At 37.7% G+C, this 20,184-nt stretch overlaps 1 protein-coding gene across 4 annotated transcripts in view; it reads right to left on the reverse strand.

The window, feature by feature from the left end:
* The window catches only part of ASB5 (ankyrin repeat and SOCS box containing 5), a 685,704-nt gene that overhangs the window by 247,367 nt on the left and 418,153 nt on the right, over positions 1-20,184 (reverse strand). For all 4 annotated transcript variants that reach the window (XM_044062518.1, XM_044062520.1, XM_044062519.1 and 1 more), the window contains exon 2: positions 12,883-12,962. In XM_044062518.1, the coding sequence (XP_043918453.1) occupies positions 12,883-12,962 (80 nt within the window). The remainder of the gene's footprint in view (positions 1-12,882; positions 12,963-20,184) is intronic.

Consider the following 20,184-nt stretch of genomic DNA (forward strand, 5'->3'; position numbering starts at 1 on the left):
TTGACATGCTGTAAATTACTGTGAGTCTTATGTTTTAGGTAAGTTGTCCAAGCCTTGTCTGTTTTTGCATGAGTTTTTGACTCTTTTCCTCCTGTTGGGAGCTAAATTGTCTAAAATGTTTAGGAATGTAGAATGAAATTGTTCAACTGCATCATCTAGTGGTACGTTTTTAAGGAAGGACCAATTGATGGAATTTAGTAAATTTGTAAAGGCCTGCTGGTCAAAGTTGGACAGGTTTCATACTGCCTTGTAGCTGTGTTGTCTACATGAATGTGAAACAAGTCTAGTTGTACAGATGGGTTGGTGAATACTAATAGAGGCTGGAAGTGTTTTGGACTGAGAGAAATTGTTAGGATGGAAGACCAAAATCCAATCAATTATTGATCCATTTTGGTTAGTGGCACTGGTAAAGGTTGGGTGAATAATTAGTTGAGAAAATCCAAATAGGTTTATGCTATATGTGGGAAATTGTGAGTTAAGTTTCTGCCAGTCAGTGCTGACATCACCTAATATTACTGTTTCTAGAGAGAGATTTTGTAATACCCAAGATAGGATACTTTCCAAAGATGATAAGATATTGCCAGGGGGTATGTATAAAGCTATAAGGCAGAGACTTTTATTATTGTTTAATTGAAGGTAGATGATAAATAGTTCGGCTTTGTCAAAGGAGGGTATGGATTGGTTGTGAGGGGTTAGGGCAATAGAAGCAGGATATATTACTGCAACACCACCTTATTTTCTTTTAAGTCAGTCAGCCCTGAACATACTAAAAGCCTGGAGGAAGTACTTCCATATCCTTTATGTGTGGTTTAAGCCAGGTTTCAGTGATTACTAGAATATCAGGAGATTTTGCAGTCATTCAAGCATGCAACTCAGACATTTCGTTGCACATGCTATGTGCATTTACTGAGATAAATTTAAGAATATTTTGTGTACTTGGAATATGGGTTGAAGATGTGGATTGTGAGGTGTTGGGACCAGGGTTAGGGTGGATGTCACCACAGAGAAGGAGAAATTTCAAGATTATGTAGTAAAGACAGAATTTCATTTTAGTTAAACTGTCAGTACATGTAGTTTGGGTTTAAAGAACAGAATAATATCTGTGTGAAAGAGATGAGAAGTGATGCGTAGGGAGTAGTGATGTATGTTATTGGTGTAAGATGTAGTGTCTGTAGGAGAGCTTAGAACAGGTTGGATAGGGCCTAGATGTGATGACAGTGAAGAGAAGCAGAGGAGCATTAGTGATAGGAGAGTAAGGAGAATCATTTTAGATTAGAGATTATTAGAGAGTTAATCAGACAAACTAAAGTGGATGATTTGAAGTGAGAAAAAAGTTTGTTGAAATGAAGGAAGGGGAGTAGTATGCAGATAGGGTGTTAGTGTGATAACAGGAATATCCTGAGAGATGGAGTGTATAGGTGAGGAGGGTGGTGCTAACAGAGGAAGGAGATGATGGGGTGAAGCTGGTAGAGGAAGGAGTGTGGTGTGGACAGCTTTAAATGTAGAGATAGAAGGGGTGGGAGGGATTAGGGAGCAGGGCAGGGGAGCAAAGTGAGCCCATAGAGCGAATGAAGCAGGATGACACCCCAGAGAACAAGAACCAGCAGGTAAGTACTCAGAAAAAAATATCAGTGAGGCTGCAACGAATCTATTAAGATGCTGTGGAAGATGGATAGTCAGACAATTCCAATGGCAGTAGGAGCAACAGGTCTTATAAAAAAGATTTTACAATCATACTCAGATATGTTACTTATACGTGTAACTCCATATGAATTTCAGAAGGAATGATATGGAGTTGGATGTATAAGTAACATATACATGTAACTCCATATGAATTTCAGAAGGAATGATATGGAGTTAGATGTATAAGTAACATATACATGTAACTCCATATGAATTTCAGAAGGAATGATATGGAGTTAGATGTATAAGTAACATATACATGTAACTCCATATGAATTTCAGAAGGAATCATTACTGGGCACAATGATGGTGCTGTGAAGAGCACGTCTGGCTAACACCTTCATGAACTTTAATCATCCTTTGACGTAGGAATGGGTTACATTCCCATCATGGTATTAGAAACCCAGAAGAACTGGAGAAATTAAAAAAAAAACTAAGAGAAATAGCATTTCTTGTCTAATGACAAGAAAAAGAAGAAAAATCCACATCATGCACTAATAATTTACCATGCAAATATAAAATAAGGTAAAAAATGTTTATATAACACCTTCCATGGATCAGTGTACTCATGCATAGATGTGAACATTGTCAATAAAGTGGGTTGGGGGGAAGGAGGGTTTAATCCTATGATTGTAGTATGCTGTTTTAACAATGCATATTTTTAGTCTTCAACACTGTTCTAACTTGCTCTTTGAAATGTTTGTTTTCTGACAACTTCACTGTAAGTGTTTCTGTGGCTGCACTTGCTAATGCAGTTTTAGAGAATGTTAGTTTGGCTCTCAGGTGTCCAAATATCCAGTGATATCCTGCAATAATCACTAATGATGCAAATGTAAAATAAGGTAAACATAACATATGTAAACATTTCTAAGTGAAGTACACATTACCAATACAAAGGGTTAGGGTTTTAATCCCCTGATTGTTGTATGTTGTTTAACAGTGTTCATTTTTCAGTTTTCAACATTGTTCTAACACTCTTGAAGTGTGTGTTTTCTGTTAGCCATACTACACATTTTTCTGAGACTTCATGTGTTAATGTACTGGTCTGGAGAACATCAGTTAGACAGACAGAAGTTCAAATCCATTGAGGTGTACATTGCATCAGTCTGCAAAACAAATTGTCTTATCTTCTAATCACTTACAATGCAAATCTGAATTAAAGTAAACATATCTGCATGTAACACTTATAAAAGTGATTTGTGTAATGTCAATACATTGAGTAGGGTGTTTTAATGCCATTATGCTTGCTTGTTACTTTACAATGTGCCGTTTACACACACCAACACTGTTCTAACACTCTCTTTAAGTGCGTTTTCCAGCAATGTACATGCCCCTTGTTATGAGGGTGGCGTAATGGTTAAGGTGTCTGCCTTACACACACATGAGGTGAAGGGTTTGAGTCTCACAAGGGATAATTGGCTAGGCTTAAAATGGCTCGCAAGGGCAGTTAGCCTAGTACTAACCTATGAGTGTTTCTCTGGCATGACATGCTAAAGCAATGGTCCAGAGAGTGACAGTGGTCCAAATCTATTTGTATATATTTTTATTTTCTTTGTTTTATGGCTTCTGTTCCCATGAAATGTGTTTTTCAGAAACCTTTGCTATGACTGTTTCTGTGATATGCCTTGTTAGTGCATTTGTCCAGAAAATCTCAGTAATAAAATCATCGGTCCCAATCCATTCTAGCATATTTCTTTTTTAGGCTATCCTGTGTTCCATTTGCCTAAAAGGAAACATTCTATCACCAGTTTGTAAATTATGTCAGGGGATTTGGCACTTTCTAAATAAATTTATACACAGATTTGTCTACCCCTGTTGAGATAACAAGTTGACAGATATGTGCCCTTATACCATCTCTGTCCTGCTTGCCTACGTTATGTTGTACCTTCTGCTTGCTTTCTCTTTTCATCTCTGTCCTACATGCGAATACCTTTCCAATTTATAATATGGCCAAAACATAGATAGACATAACACATATACACATGCCCAGAAAGGATTTATAAAAAATCATCTTCCTGCTGTTATGTGTTGTATGAGAGTTGTCAGTGAGTAATGCTGATGACCATCAAATGGGACTCCATGTCCTATGGAAAAATGGAGAAATCAATGGGACATACTACTCAGTTATGCAAATTAGCTAGGCATCAATGGGTATATCAATCAAAAATAAAGTACAGTTAATGTCTATATTCTCCTTCGATTGTTCAGTGTGTTTATGCAATTATTTTTACTGCACCAATGCTTTGCTTGGGTGCTCTGAATCCCCGAGTGTTGTATGTTAATGTTTTGCAATGTACAGTTTGCAGTCTGCATATGCATTACATTTTCTTGATATGTGTGTGCTAAGACACCTTTTACACAGACAACTTCAGTATCTCCACTTGCTACTCGATGGGTATAGTGCAGTTTTGTAGGAAAGTAATGGGTTCAATCCCATTGTGGTGTGTTTTTCTTTCTTCATTTCATTCTGCACATGAGATACATTTCCCTGATATGTGTTTGTTATTACACAATGTGTTTACTCTGACTGCTACAGCATCTGTCCTTGCTAGGACATAGTGGTGGATATCCTGGCAAGTGCAATGAACTGATGAGCTGGTTCATATTTTCCTTTTTGAATGAAAGTAACATTACAGTCAATACAGGTCAATGGTTCAAACTTTGACATTGTCTGGTGCAGGTCTGTACGTCATGTTACCTGACTATATCCCACCTATCCTGTGTAGATTTCACATTATTCTACATATGTTACCTGACTATACCCCACCTATCCTGTGTAGATTTCACATTATTCTACATATGTTACCTGACTATACCCCACCTATCCTGTGTAGATTTCACATTATTCTACATATGTTACCTGACTATACCCCACCTATCCTGTGTAGATTTCACATTATTCTACATATGTTACCTGATTATATCCCACCTATCCTGTGTAGATTTCACATTATTCTACATATGTTACCTGACTATACCCCACCTATCCTGTGTAGATTTCACATTATTCTACATATGTTACCTGACTATACCCCACCTATCCTGTGTAGATTTCACATTATTCTACATATGTTACCTGACTATACCCCACCTATCCTGTGTAGATTTCACATTATTCTACATATGTTACCTGACTATACCCCACCTATCCTGTGTAGATTTCACATTATTCTACATATGTTACCTGACTATATCCCACCTATCCTGTGTAGATTTCACATTATTCTACATATGTTACCTGACTATACCCCACCTATCCTGTGTAGATTTCACATTATTCTACATATGTTACCTGACTATACCCCACCTATCCTGTGTAGATTTCACATTATTCTACATATGTTACCTGACTATACCCCACCTATCCTGTGTAGATTTCACATTATTCTACATATGTTACCTGACTATACCCCACCTATCCTGTGTAGATTTCACATTATTCTACATATGTTACCTGATTATATCCCACCTATCCTGTGTAGATTTCACATTATTCTACATATGTTACCTGACTATACCCCACCTATCCTGTGTAGATTTCACATTATTCTACATATGTTACCTGACTATACCCCACCTATCCTGTGTAGATTTCACATTATTCTACATATGTTACCTGACTATACCCCACCTATCCTGTGTAGATTTCACATTATTCTACATATGTTACCTGACTATACCCCACCTATCCTGTGTAGATTTCACATTATTCTACATATGTTACCTGACTATACCCCACCTATCCTGTGTAGATTTCACATTATTCTACATATGTTACCTGACTATACCCCACCTATCCTGTGTAGATTTCACATTATTCTACATATGTTACCTGACTATACCCCACCTATCCTGTGTAGATTTCACATTATTCTACATATGTTACCTGACTATACCCCACCTATCCTGTGTAGATTTCACATTATTCTCACATATGTTACCTGATACCCCACCTATCCTGTGTAGATTTCACATTATTCTCACAGTTACCTGACTATACCCCACCTATCCTGTGTTTCTCTGGCATTATTCTACATATGTTACCTGACAGTGGTCCCCACCTATCCTGTGTAGATTTCATTATTCTTCTTTGTTTTATGGCTTACTGTTCCCATGAAATGTGTAGATTTCACATTATTCTACATATGTTACCTGACTATACCCCATCCTGTGATATGCCTTATTAGTACATTTGTTACCTGACTAAATCTCAGTAATAAAATCATCTGACTATCCCAATCCATTCTAGCATATTTCTTTTTTACCTGACTATACCCCACCTATCCTGTGTAGATTTCACATTATTCTAATATGTTACCTTCTATACCACCATCCTTTGTAAATTATGTCAGTAGATTTGGCATTATTCTACATATGTTACCTGATTTGTCCCACCCATCCTGTTGATTTCACATTATTCTACATATGTTACCTGACTATACCCCACCTATCCTGTGTAGATTTCACATTATTCTACATATGTTACCTGACTATACCCCACCTATCCTGTGTAGATTTCACATTATTCATCTATGTCCTACCTGACTATACCCCACCTATCCTGTGTAGATTTCACATTATTATACATATGTTACCTGACCAAAACATAGATAGACATAACTACATATACACATGCCCAGAAAGGACATTATAAACATATGTTACCTGACTATACCCCACCTATGTGTTGTATGAGATTGTCACCTGATTATACCCCACCCATCCTGTGTAGATTTCCATTATTCTACATATGTTACCTGACTATACCCCACCTATCCTGTGGAAAAATGGAGAAATCTACATATGTTACCTGACTATACCCCACCTATCCAGTGTATTCACATTATTCTACATCAATGGGTATATCAATCAAAAATAAAGTACAGTTAATGTCTATATTCTCCTTGATTGTTCAGTGTGTTTATGCAATTATTTTTACTGCACCAATGCTTTGCTTGGGTGCTCTGAATACCCCACCTATCCTGTGTAGATTTCACATTATTCTACATATGTTACCTGCAATGTACAGTTTGCAGTCTGCATATGCATAACATTATTCTACATATGTGTGTGCTAAGACACCTTTTACACATACAACCTGACTATCCCCACCTATCCTGTGTAGATTTCATTATTCTACATATGTAACCTGATTCAATCCCATTGTGGTGTGTTTTTCATTATTCTACATATGTTACCTGACTATACTCCCACCTATCCTGTGTAGATTTCACATTATTCTACATATGTTACCTGACTATACCCCACCTATCCTGTGTAGATTTCACATTATTCTACATATGTTACCTGACTATACCCCACCTATCCTGTGTAGATTTCACATTATTCTACATATGTTACCTGACTATACCCCACCTATCCTGTGTAGATTTCACATTATTCTACATATGTTACCTGACTATATCCCACCTATCCTGTGTAGATTTCACATTATTCTACATATGTTACCTGACTATACCCCACCTATCCTGTGTAGATTTCACATTATTCTACATATGTTACCTGGCAAGTGCAATGAACTGATGAGTTGGTTCCTCTGAGGGTATCATATTTTCCTTTTTGAATGAAAGTAACATTACAGTCAATACAGGTCAATAGTTCAAACTTTGATATCCCACCTATCCTGTGTAGATTTCACATTATTCTACATATGTTACCTGACTATACCCCACCTATCCTGCGTAGATTTCACATTATTCTACATTCATGTATTTCCATGCTGTCCTTTTCTGTTCTGCTTTTCTGACATGCTTTGTTGCACAACTCCATTTGCAAACTTTTATATCTGTCTCTGTGGATTATGTTCCTGTAGTGTAACCTGTACTCCACCACCAGTCATCAGTACTATTTGTCCATTTATTTCATATTTCTATGAATGTATATTGGAGTACATTACATCAACATCGTCAGCTTATGCACACCAAAGCATCACAACTACCAGAGGTGCTTCTGCACCTTTAAATTTACCTCTGATGCTACTACTTAACTCTGCCTGTGAAATGATCTGACATGATGTAGCCATGGGGCTGAGCTGCAGCTGCAGCAAGGAGGTTTTCATCATATACATTGGCCTAGCCACATGCACGTATAAGCAGCAATGTAAATAGTGCATTTATATATCCCAGAGCATATTACAGATAATGTTAAGGAAGATGAAGCAGAGATGTAGTGATGGCGGGGTGTGAGTTTACGTATGTTGTGTGGCATTGCATGTGTATGTCTGCAGGGGTATGAATGGTCTTAGGTGACTACATGGTTATATGTGAGATTGTGTGCTCCTAGGTGGTCACAGGAGGGGATATTAGTTAGTTAGGGGATCAGAAGAGTAGGTGTGTGTGTGTGTGTGTGTGTGTGTGTGTGTGTGTGTGTGTGTGTGTGTGTGTGTGTGTGTGTGTGTGTGTGTGTGTGTGTGTGTGTGTGCGCCTCTGAATTACTGCATATGCGTGGGACAGTGAATGATGAGGGTCTGTACCAACTACATGCATTTGTTGCCAGTAATAACTACTACCAAAAAGTTATTTTTAGCACTTGTGATAATTGCATATGATTCAAGTCAAGCAAAGTAGCTCATAATAAGGTATTGAATAGATTTTATGTAACTGTGCAAACTGCACCTTGTGGTGGTAGCAGTTTACCAGAGTATAACTGATTTCTGAATTCCAGGGAATATTCTAACATTATTCCAGGGAATATTCTAACACTATTAATGGGTGTGAACATAAGCCATTACTTGCTGTAAAAGGGTTAATTTAGATTTCATACTCCAAAGCAGTCATGAAAAAGACTAATAATACCTGAAAGTATTAACTTCTGCAGTTTTTGTGAGTAACGTTTCTAATACTGGCATTTTCTATTTAATCTGCTTTTTACTAATTTTGTACAACTAATAAAATACTATTCATATATTGTATGAAATCATGTTGTTGACATTTGGGTATTTCGATTAGTTGTGTTATACCTAGTATGTTTGTCTTCTTTTTGAAGATGGATAACCCCCCACATACACCTTCCAAAACCTCAGCTTATTATATATATATATATATATATATATATATATATATATATATATATATATAATGACTCTACCTGTTTTCATCAATTTTTCAGTGAAATAAGCTTATAAGCCAGAAAATGTTGGAGGTAACTGAGGTAGATTTAATAATCTTATAGAAAACTTCCTGCTGTATCCAGCACAAAACGTGATAAAATGCACTGCAACTGCAGGAAAACATGGTCACAATTCCTGAAATGTACACACCATTTCCTCTGGTGGTAAAATGACTATATTTTGTATAACTTGTTTCATGTGCAACAAACACTCTTTATGACAAAAGCTGTGTCCTTCCGCTTGTCAGATTCATGCAGAACATTACTACACTTGAATGTCTTGTGCTTGTAATCCTCCTGTCTATACAACTGCATTCTTTGTACATACCTGCCTTAAGAGACATTAAGTTATATTATTATATCTTTAATTCTATCATGGGTTCATAGATTCATAGGTTCTTACTAAGGTTACAGCCAAAAGAGACCACCATCCTCAATACTGCAAGGAAACCAACAGTCTCTCCATTAAGAAGATTTTCTGAAAAACTATATGATTTATTTTATACCCTGATGACTTTTTTTTTCTTCTGACTATATTAATCTAGGCACTCATGTAAATAGTTTGCTTTGTTGGATTCTTATGTTCTTATATATATTTCAATAAAAAGTTGATGGAGAAAAAAAATAAGTCCTGTAACAATTTAGTGGGACAAAAGAACTTAGAAATTTTCATTAAACAGTCTTTGGATTAAAAAAATAAATAAATTCTTCCCATATACCAGGTAAAAAATTGTGATCATTCATCCAGTCATCCAGACTGGTTTTAAAGGTTACTTGAGAAGTACTCTACTTGATATGTAAGGGTAGCCTAGTCCAGAAATGGGGCATTTGTTGGAGTTAGGAGTCAATTACACCATGAAGTCTTGTTGATGTGTTAGTGTAGGCTTATGTCTCTAAAATGGGTGTTTGCTTTACCACTTGTTCTATTTACATGAATGAGTTCAAAGAGTGCTTGGTCATTCATACCATGGAAGGCAAAGCAGAGATCACCATTAAGGAGTTTGCATGACACAGAAATGAGTAACTAAAGGTACTAAGACCTTTTTGGTGATTGGGATATAAACTGACTTTTTTCAGTCCAATAGCCAATGTTGAGGTCTCTCAAGCTGATGTAGGTGCTTCGTGAGGTACATGCTGAAGGGTGCATTTTATTTAGTGAGTGGCATAATAAGGAATGAATAAAATGAGACTATAACTTCTTTGGACCTTGAAGAGATGCCACCAAGAACAAAATGTGCAACACAGAAGGATTTTCTAACCCTGAAAGAGACATTGTTGTCAAAAGTGTCCGTTATCAACATATGTACCCATGTTTATGATGACTGCGTCAGATTAAAGTGGAATATTATCTATATTTTAAGCAGAAGTGATGCTAGATATACTAAAGGAAACTATGCTGCAATTCTTGGCGTTAAGGGTGCACCAAATATTTCTTTGCTCCAGCCCTTGTTGGAGAATTTGAGTATCAGAATGGGATTTGATAACCACCCCCAGTTTGCGATCCATCAGCAAACATGGTTAGCCAAAGTCCTTTGATATTGGCTTTAATGTCACATAGATATATACCAAATAGGTGGGGATCCAGGAGAAAGCATTCTGGGACATGACTAGTGACATTTTTCTGTCTTCTGTGTGAAGCAAATACCCCTGACCAGACAGGCAGTTATTAATCCAGTGAGCTCTGTATGGCTTAATCTTGATTTGGGAGAGTTTGCCATTGATCCCAACAAGGACGAAAGTGTCAGAGGATTTGGTAAGGTCTAGATAAGCAGTAAGGTCTGTATGCCCCTTATCTGTAGCCTCAGTAACCCTTTCAAAGAACTCAACCAGGTTGAAAGGGCATTATCTGCCTTTTAAAAAGTTGAAAGATGAATTTCCAGGGATATAAGATCACCTATATCAATATTTATTTGTTGAGCTATAATATGTTCCAAAGGTTTTCATATAGTACTAGTGAGACTAATAGACTTGTAATTCCCAAGATCCGTAGTGGGACCACCTAAATGCAAGGGCACCACAACTGCCATTCACCACTCCTCAGGGTCATAACCAGCAAAGATGCGCAATGAAGAGTTAATGATGTGGTTTTCCTAAGCAGGACTTTACACTTTTCATCTAGGAGTATTACTGAGCCATGGAAGTAGTGTATTTAATTTTAGAAAGAGACAAAAGGACTTGGCCCAAACTGTTCTCAGTAGGGGAAATGTGAAGTGGAATAGATGGGAGAGAGGGGAAAAGAGTGTGGGGGAGAGAAGTTAGAAGAAAATTTGTCCAGTAAGATACAGGTGCACAAAACAAACAAAAAAAAGTCATTGGGTTAAGAAAGAAGGTGCCATTAGAGATAAGTTCAGTACAGAATTGCTGTTTAATATAGCTGAAGAAGGCCTTATGGTAATTATTTGAATTAGTGGCAACCGTAAGTTAATATTCAGCCTGGCATTTCCTAATGGTAAGTTTTGTAGACTTACTAATTTTAAATCCATTTTATGATGATAAATTTACATCTTTTAATGATGGCCAGGAACTATTTCTTTATATTACAGAGTTTGTTAATGCAGTATTTCCATTACATGGATTTAGTTATGAACTTGCTATTATGCTTACCCTAGACAGATACAGAGGCATTAATACATTGATCAGAACAGATAAAATTCAGAAGAGTAAGCAGCAGCACTTTTGATTACAAGATTTGTTGAGTTCCATCACTTGTGATTGTCGAAAAGATCAGTAAATAGTAAATAATTTTTACTGGGGTAATCCCTGAATGTAGAGGAGTTATCACGGGTCACAAAAAGGGCCTTCATAGAGAAGATCTCAGCAGGATGATCATATTTGACTAGGGTGGGGTAATAAGAGGCCTGGTGCAATTAGGAGAAATGTTTGTAAGGACAAGATCAAGAAGATTAACAACTCTCATGGGTAGGGGGACAATTTGGTCAACTACAATGGCATTTACAAAGTCCAGAAATCTCTGGGCATACTTCCTGTTGGTAGCAAATGTTTGACAGTTTCTGTGTGGATAGTGGAAGTCACCAAAAGGAAATGCATTTACTTTGGCTGCTACCCTTCCATATGCTAAGAAGGGGTCAACGATGGGGAGCTATCATAGGTTCATAGGTTAGTAATAGGCTAACTGCCCTTGTGGGCCATTTTAAGCCTATCCAACTACTTCATCTGAGAGTTAAACCCTGCATTTTATGTCTGTAAGGTAAACACCTTAACCATTATGCCAACACCCCATCATTGGCTATAATGCAGTTTATTGAGCATAACTAGGTCGCTAACCATTTACAGATTTGTACCATGTGAAATCTGGTGAGAAACAATGGAATTATAAATAAATACAGATACTCCCCCACTGTTGCCCTTTGATCTGAATGCGTGACAGGCATTGGATCCTGGAATGCAAGGAGTGCTATCACTGCAATGGAACCACATTTCTTTAACTGCATAAATGTTGCTGCCCCTGAGGTTAAGGAAGGTCTCAAGTTCAGAGATTTTGTTGTTTAGGCTTCCAACACTCATCATCTGAATGGTACTACTCTCTGCATGTAGCTGACATTCTTTGTGTACCTGGATTTGTGACCTGGTTGTGGCTGAAAAAGATCATTGAATCAGCCCACCTGATTGGTTAACAAATATAAGTGACTAAGAAAAATAGGCATATGCCCTAAACTTTACCTCTGTATTGAACATGGTGGTAATAAATAACTACTACACAATATGATCGATGTATACATATGTAGTTACAAAAGTGCTTCTTTTGTGAGTAGTGAATAAAGTTTGGATAAGAAAATTTTGTTACTGGCTGTATTAAGTGAAGTGAGGATAAACAGCCTGGATTCAAATAAAAGCCAACATTTCCTCTTGCATGTCATCGCCTGTATGACTGCTACTACAGGTGTAAAAAACAAAAAAAAAACTTACCAGTGAATTGAGGAACGTATAATTTTAAGAAATGGAATGAATACAAACTCATTATTACATTTGATTATAAATGTAAGTTGTTTATTACAAAACCATCAACCATCAAGTGCTGAATAGAAAGGAAGGATAATTCAAATGTCTTACTTGTAAAAGAAGAGTTTTGAGACCAAGAAGACGTCCTTGACTGGCTGCTTCATGAAGTGGAGAGCGATCAGCCCAAGAGCCTAAAAAGGATTTAAGAAAAATGCCATTGAATAGACTTATTTATTAAAAGGCCTTTGCTTTTAAACAGTGTCCATTTTATTAGTGGAAATCTGCTTCTGAATAAAAAAATACAATAACATTGTCACTGACTTTTATGATTTTTTTGCTTGGTAAAACTGGAAGAAAGAGGGTCCATAAAATCTAATTTCACAAATTGGAAGATTTTTCAGCAATGCAGAAATAGTCTCCCATGAATACTTGATGCTCAGTCATCCCAGACTGTTGCATTAAAAATATACAGCTGATAAAATGTTTATTTATTGATAGAATGTTTGTTATTTATATTGGCTAACACTACATTAATATGCACAGAGCCCTTCTGTTTCTGTCAACAATCATTCATTCAATTGCAAACCTAAATCAATATCCAGGACAACAGCAGCTAGATTCCAAAATGCCATTTTGCTGTGGTTCAGATTAGTAATTTACAAGTCTTCTTTCATAGAAGACTGTTCTCTACTAAGCTCGAATAACTTTACGTCTTAGTCATGCCGTATATGTTGTCATGTTGATGATTCTCTTCCCAGGCTAAAGATAGCACTTCCTGGATGTAGGCCAGAGCAGGGGGTGTTTAAATGCTTCAGGTATCAGAAGCAATGCTATACAAATGCTGATTGCAGTTCATAGTGAGTGAATATCAATTGAAAGAAAATAATACAGATAAGTCCATATGTTTGGGTATTAATTCATTGAGTGATACTGATTTCAAATAAATAACATTTAGTACAGAAATGCAAGTCACATGTCAAAAGCATTCAGTACCAAATAGTTTATTTTACTCAGATTAGTGTGGCTGACACTGATGGACTTTTTAAAAACTCAGTCAGCCAGGACTGAAAATATATTTTTAAACAGGAATTGCAGCAATTAAATTGTCTAAGCATATTTTATTAAGAGATGCCACTGATAGGCTTGCATTTCCCTCAAAGCAATTGAATTATTTGAGGATCTAGCTTTGTCAGACAGCAACTATTTGGCTGAAAAAAAAAAATTACAGACCAAAACAATATGGTTAATACAAGAAGACTGCAAGACAAATTTTTTTCTTTTTTTTTTTTGGGTGGGGGTCTTAAATCTAGCCCTACCCCTCATGCCTAAGCCTGCAAGCACTGTATCCACAAGACATCACTCTATTTTATCAGCTTTTCTTCAGCTGGCTTTTTTTGGGGGGGTCATTATACTACTTTCGGTTGAATGCCTATTTCGCTAAGTAATCTATTCCACTTATTTGTTCCTCGGTCATAGAACACGTACTAATTAAGCAGAGTTTGGTCAAAATGTAAGAAGTCTTAGATATGGTCAGAAGATAGGAAATGGCCACTCAGCTTTGCAGTTTATACATAGTAGTTGTGTTAGTTGTTATATAAGAAAGATACATACTGGTTCCCTAATGTGCCTTAAAGTGCCTTGGCTATATGAAAAAACACTAAAATTAAAATATAAAGAAATACACAATCCTCTTACCACACTGAAGGAACTGTTAGAAGTGACATTTCTGAACTACTGTCATTGTACTAGACTTCATCCTAAATAACTCCCCCATGCTAAATATTCTCTTGTTGTTACAGTTCCTCAATTCAGTTTATGGTAATGGACTCAATTTTCATCTTACAAAGTCAGCACAAGGTAAAAAACATTAAAGGATTTGTACTCTGCAGATAATTTGATGTGGAAGTTCAGTATCCCTGTACTTATTCGGCTCCATAAGAATAAAGATGAGTCTTCTGCAGATATTTGTAATATTGCTATTGATACAGGATCTTGCAGAAACAAATCTGAATGTTGTGGGAATAGAAAAGGGTGCAACACATTTCAGGCTAAGTGGCCTGATCCTGAATCATCACTTTTGTTGTATAGGGAACTGTTAGTGTTACTTCATATTGGCTGTCACAGTACTGATAAATTACACATCAACATTTAAATTAAGTGAGAATACATTGTGTGTGAAGTAACTTGTTGAAAGATGGTTAATTTTATTTCTGCAGTACACCATCCACATTTGTTTTCTGGTATCTTACAGCATTGGGATGTTGAAGTGAAGGTGTTAGGGTCCAGTACAGTTGAATGTGGGAGGTAGGAGACATAATAATATTTTTGTTCATATTGAACATTTTAGAGTAGATATGTTTTCACTGTAGTGGTGAGGGCTAACAATGCACTATTATATACAGCCAAAGTCATTTTCTCAGTAGCTGGAAAGTATGTTGGGTAGGAATTAGGTTGAGCAGATACTTATTTAACTTATTATTAAAAGTTGATTATCAGGAAATGCACATAGGATTTGTCAGAAGCTTGTTTCATTTGGCTGACATTTGAGAAAAAATATATAGTTACAGATATTTACAGTGACCTAACTTTTGACTAACGTGTCCATTGTTGTAAGAAAGTCTTTCTATATTGCATAGCTTATAAACTAAGGGATTGTGTCTAAATCTAGGGATGTTATTGTCCCCCTTTACTCTGCCCTTATTAGGCCAATCATTGAATACAATGCCCCCTTTAGCATGTATCTGTCCAGACATATGCAACAACTGTAACTCCCACAGGGATACCTTACTAATAGGATGCAAGGCCAAGATAACATCCTATACGAACTGACTCAAAGCCCTTTCACCACACTCAGTACCTACAGACTGCTAAGAGGGATACCTCTCAACCTCTTAGAGCAAGAAATCTGGACAAAGCCATAAATAAAAGTGCTACAAATGCCCAAAAATAGGGATAATTTTTAAATATTGCTCTTACACACATAAAGTTGATAAAATAATAGGGTTTGCATTAGCAAACGGGAACTGAAAGTTCAACTGCTGAGTCCTACACTAAGGCACTGTAGGAGCACATCCACTCATGCATGAATCGTGCCATCCCAAATAGAACCAAGATGCTCTCATCCAAAAAAAGGAAGCCGATCTGGTGGTCCCCTGCCATAAACAAACTTTACAACAAAAGGAAGAAACTGTTGCAGAAAAGAGGAAAATCACAGGATGCAAAAAAACTCCCTTACCAGCCTCAGTAAGAAACTGACATCCCTCATAAAATTCTCCAAAGCTTCTTACGAAAATAAAATTTCCAAAGATTCCAAGGACAACCACAAGGCATTCTATAACTAAGTCAGGAATCTAAATGTCAATGCTCAGATCTGCTCTGAGCTACAACAGAATGACATTAAATATACTGATCCCAAGGATATTGCCAAAATCCTGGGAGATCGATTCAGTGCCAACTTCACCCCCCTCTCACCCCCTAAATGGCCCATCTCAATACTGGAAGATTGCCAAATTCTGGTAATAACGGCCACAAAGGTAAAAAAACGCACTCTCTAAAGCCAAGAATACAGCATCCATGGGACCAGATGACATCCCGGGCTGTGTACTACATGAACTACAATATGAACTGGCACCTCACCTAAGTGTCATGTTTAATCATAGCTTCACCTCAGGTTTCATGCCCACTGAGTGGCGCAGAGCTACAGTTATCCCAATCCACAACGGGGGATCCACCTTGGTTCCTGGAAACTACCGTCCCATCAGTCTGACAAGCCTTATCTGCAAGGCCATGGAGCGTATTATCATGGAACTTATAAACAAAGACATTGGCAACCTTAAAACACTGGACCCCACCCAGTTTGGGTTTGTGAAGGGCCGATCTTGTCTCCTGAACCTGATTGACTTTTTTGAATCAGTCTCCACAGCCATGGACAAGGGTAAGGTGGTCCACACAGCCTATCTAGACCTTGCCAAGGCCTTTGACACCATCCCCCACTCTGGAATCATAGATAAACTTACTAAGTTGGGCATTAATCCCTATGTCACCCAATGGGTTACTAAATGGCTTACTGATAGAACCCACACTGTAAAAGTAGCCGACTCCAAATCCAGCTCCAGACAAGTGACAAGTGGAGTACCTCAGGGTTCAGTCCTGGGGCGCTCTTGTTTGGCATCTACTTCTCTGAAGTACAGGTCAACACTAAGGGACTCTGGCTAACAAAGTTTGCAGATGACTGCAAACTGGGAGCCATTATTGAATCCCCAAATGATGTGGATACTCTACAAAAGGGCCTTACAGAAACAGATGCTTGGTGCCAGAGCCATGGGCTCAAGCTCAATGCCAAGAAATGTATTGTTATCCCCTTTGGGAAAAAACATGTATCCATGAATTACCATATAGGTGGCAGTACACTAAACACAGAAAGTATGATAAGAGACTTAGGGACACAGGTGGACAGTGGTCTCACCTTCGATAACCACATCGCCACAACAGTCAGGAAATCCTTCTATGTGGCACACCTTATCAGGAAGGGCTTTTCATCCAGAAAAAAGGAGGTCATTGTCCCACTGTACTCATCCCTCATTAGACCCATTATAGAATACAACGCCCCATTTGGTATGTATCTCTCAAGACATCTGCAACAACTGGAAAGACCGCAGAAATACCTCACTAAAAGAATCACAGGCCTAAAGCAGATGCCCTATGCTGACCGCCTTAAAAAACTGCAGCTATGCTCTGTCACATATCATCTACTCAGAGGCGATCTCTGCTTAACATACAAGGCCATGTCAAACCCAGAGCTGTTGGACATGCTACACTTAAAGAAATCCCAATCCCTCAGAGCTACATGCTCCAGGTATCTAAACCTTGTCATCACAATAAACAAAACATGCTGGAGGGATAGGTTCCTGACCCAGAGACTCCCCAGACTCTGGAATAGATTGCCCATACATGTCAAGCAGAGTGCCTCTTTGGACCTCTTCAAGAGGAACCTTGACGATTGGATGGGAGAAAGGAAATTCACCCCAGGGATCACGTCAGTCGCCCTGCTAGACAGGGGTCCAGGAAAGTAAATAATGTGTGAAGAAATAGACAGAGAATTGTTATGGCTAGGCTTGTATAGGCCCTAGGGCTGATAGCCTAGTACCAACCTATGAACCTATGAAGTCAAATGTATTATTTACTTAATAAATAAAACATGGATTTGTATTCCCCTCAAAAATAATTGGCAATAATTAAAAATATATTTCCAAATCTCATCAGCAAAAGAATCTGTCCTTCCATGTATCCATAAATACAATTCCTGATATCCCAGTTTATCATTTTCTAAGATCAGCAGTTTAAACATTTCTGTTGTCCAAACAAAACTATGGTGAGCCCACATCATCAATCCATGCTACAATATAAGATGCAAAATATATCTGCAGATATAGATCACACTGCTGTTTCCAAAATGAATCAAATTTGATTTACTAGTGAGATGGATATTATATTAGAAAAATCCAGCTAGTACAAATCCTGTGCATGCATTCAAGTTCCATAAAGAGTTCTTTATGTAATTAAAAAAATACTGCATCTATAATCATTTTTTTGTATACATGTTGATATATAGAAACCAGTTCCATCTAGTGCTGAACAATCAATAGAAATGAAGCAAAACAAGTTTTATTGAACCTCAGAGCTAAGTTTTATTTTTGAAAACCTCCTTGCATCTCCTACGTGAGTGGACATCCCCATGGCCCCAAACTTAAATACATCTACATCAAGGTCAAACAACAATGGAAAAAAAAGAAAACTGTGTGAAAGTTGCTTGGCTCCTTTTCATTCCAACATGCAGCACTTGATGATAGTGCTGTTAATCAAATTAAGGAACACTTTTTTCCTCATACTGTCCATTGGAGTACTGCAGTTCTGTTTAATTTAATGTCTAGCTATATTTGCAATAAATGATGGCAGTATAGGCTCTAAGACAGAACTTCTTCATCTGAGCAGGTTATATGGAAAGTCATCTCAGATGCTCTACATGAGTAATGTGCATAAAACTTTACGTGTTCAGACACTGACCTGGTATGCTAAAGTACTTATTTTAGGAGTAATTAGTAAACCCCCTATGATGTCTTGATCATTATCATCAACATCTTCTTTCAGCTGTTCCTGTTAGGGGTCGCCACAGCAGATCAACCTTTTCCATTTCTTCCTGTCCTCTGCATCTTGCTCTGTCACACCAACCACCTGCATGTCCTCTCTCACCACATCCATAAACCTTATCTTAGGCCTTCCTCTTTTCCTGTTACCTGGTAGCTTCATCCTTAGCATCTTTTTCCCAATATACTCTGCATCCCTCCTCAGCACATGTCCAAACCAATGTAATCTTGCCTCTCTGGCTTTGTCTCCAAATCTTCCAACCTGGGCTGACCCTCTAATATACTTATTCCTAATCCTGTCCACCCTCATCACACTCACACCCAGTGCAAATCTTAACATCCTTAACTCTTCCACATCCAGCTCTAACTCCTGCCTTTTTGTCAGTGCCACTGTCTCCAACCCATATAACATAGCTGATCACACTACCCTCTTGTAGACCTTCCCTTTCACTCTTACTGGTACTCGTCTGTCACAAATCACTCCTGACACTCTTCTCCACCCACTCCACCCTGCCTGTACTCTCTTCTTCACCTCTCTTCCACACTCACCATTACTCTGAACTATTGATGCCAAGTATTTAAACTCATCCACCTTCACCACCTCTACTCCTTGCATCCTCACCATTCCTCTATCCTCCATCTCATTCACACACATATATTCTGTCTTAGTCCTGCTGACCTTCATTCCTCTTCTCTCTAGAGCATATCTCCATCTCTCCAGGGTCTCCTCCACCTGTTCCCTACTCTCACTACAGATCACAATGTCATCTGCAAACATCATAGTCCACAGGGACTCCTGTCTGATCTTGTCTGTCAACCTGTCCATCACTGATAAAAGGAGATTTTGTCCTGTTTTGTAATGGAAGTACTAAGTGTGTTCGTATAGGAACACAGCACACTTTTTTGATCTTTTTGCTATACCACTCTGTGTTTTCCACAAGTATGAGTAGACAGCTTTGATAATTTGGACCGCTATAATGAGTTTATTCCTGTTCTATAGCTTATCTGTCTACATGCAGAGTACCAGTTACCTCCTTAGTGCATAGTATTTGATGATTGTTAAAAATAAGTCCAAAGTTCCACCTGAAATGCATGTAGCTGTTTATCCAGCATTTTAAAGTGCACTTGTCCTGTGCAGTGCACAGTATGTATCTGAATCATTCACATAACTATCATCCTTACTCACTAAACAGAATTTTCATCTGTATCATCAATACAAAATGTTAAAAACAAAATAAATTCCAATCCGTATAATTTCCTTAATTGCAAC

The sequence above is a fragment of the Protopterus annectens genome, chromosome 2.part1, assembly GCF_019279795.1.
Source record: "Protopterus annectens isolate FY-2018-M chromosome 2.part1, PAN1.0, whole genome shotgun sequence".
NCBI lineage: Eukaryota > Metazoa > Chordata > Ceratodontiformes > Protopteridae > Protopterus > Protopterus annectens.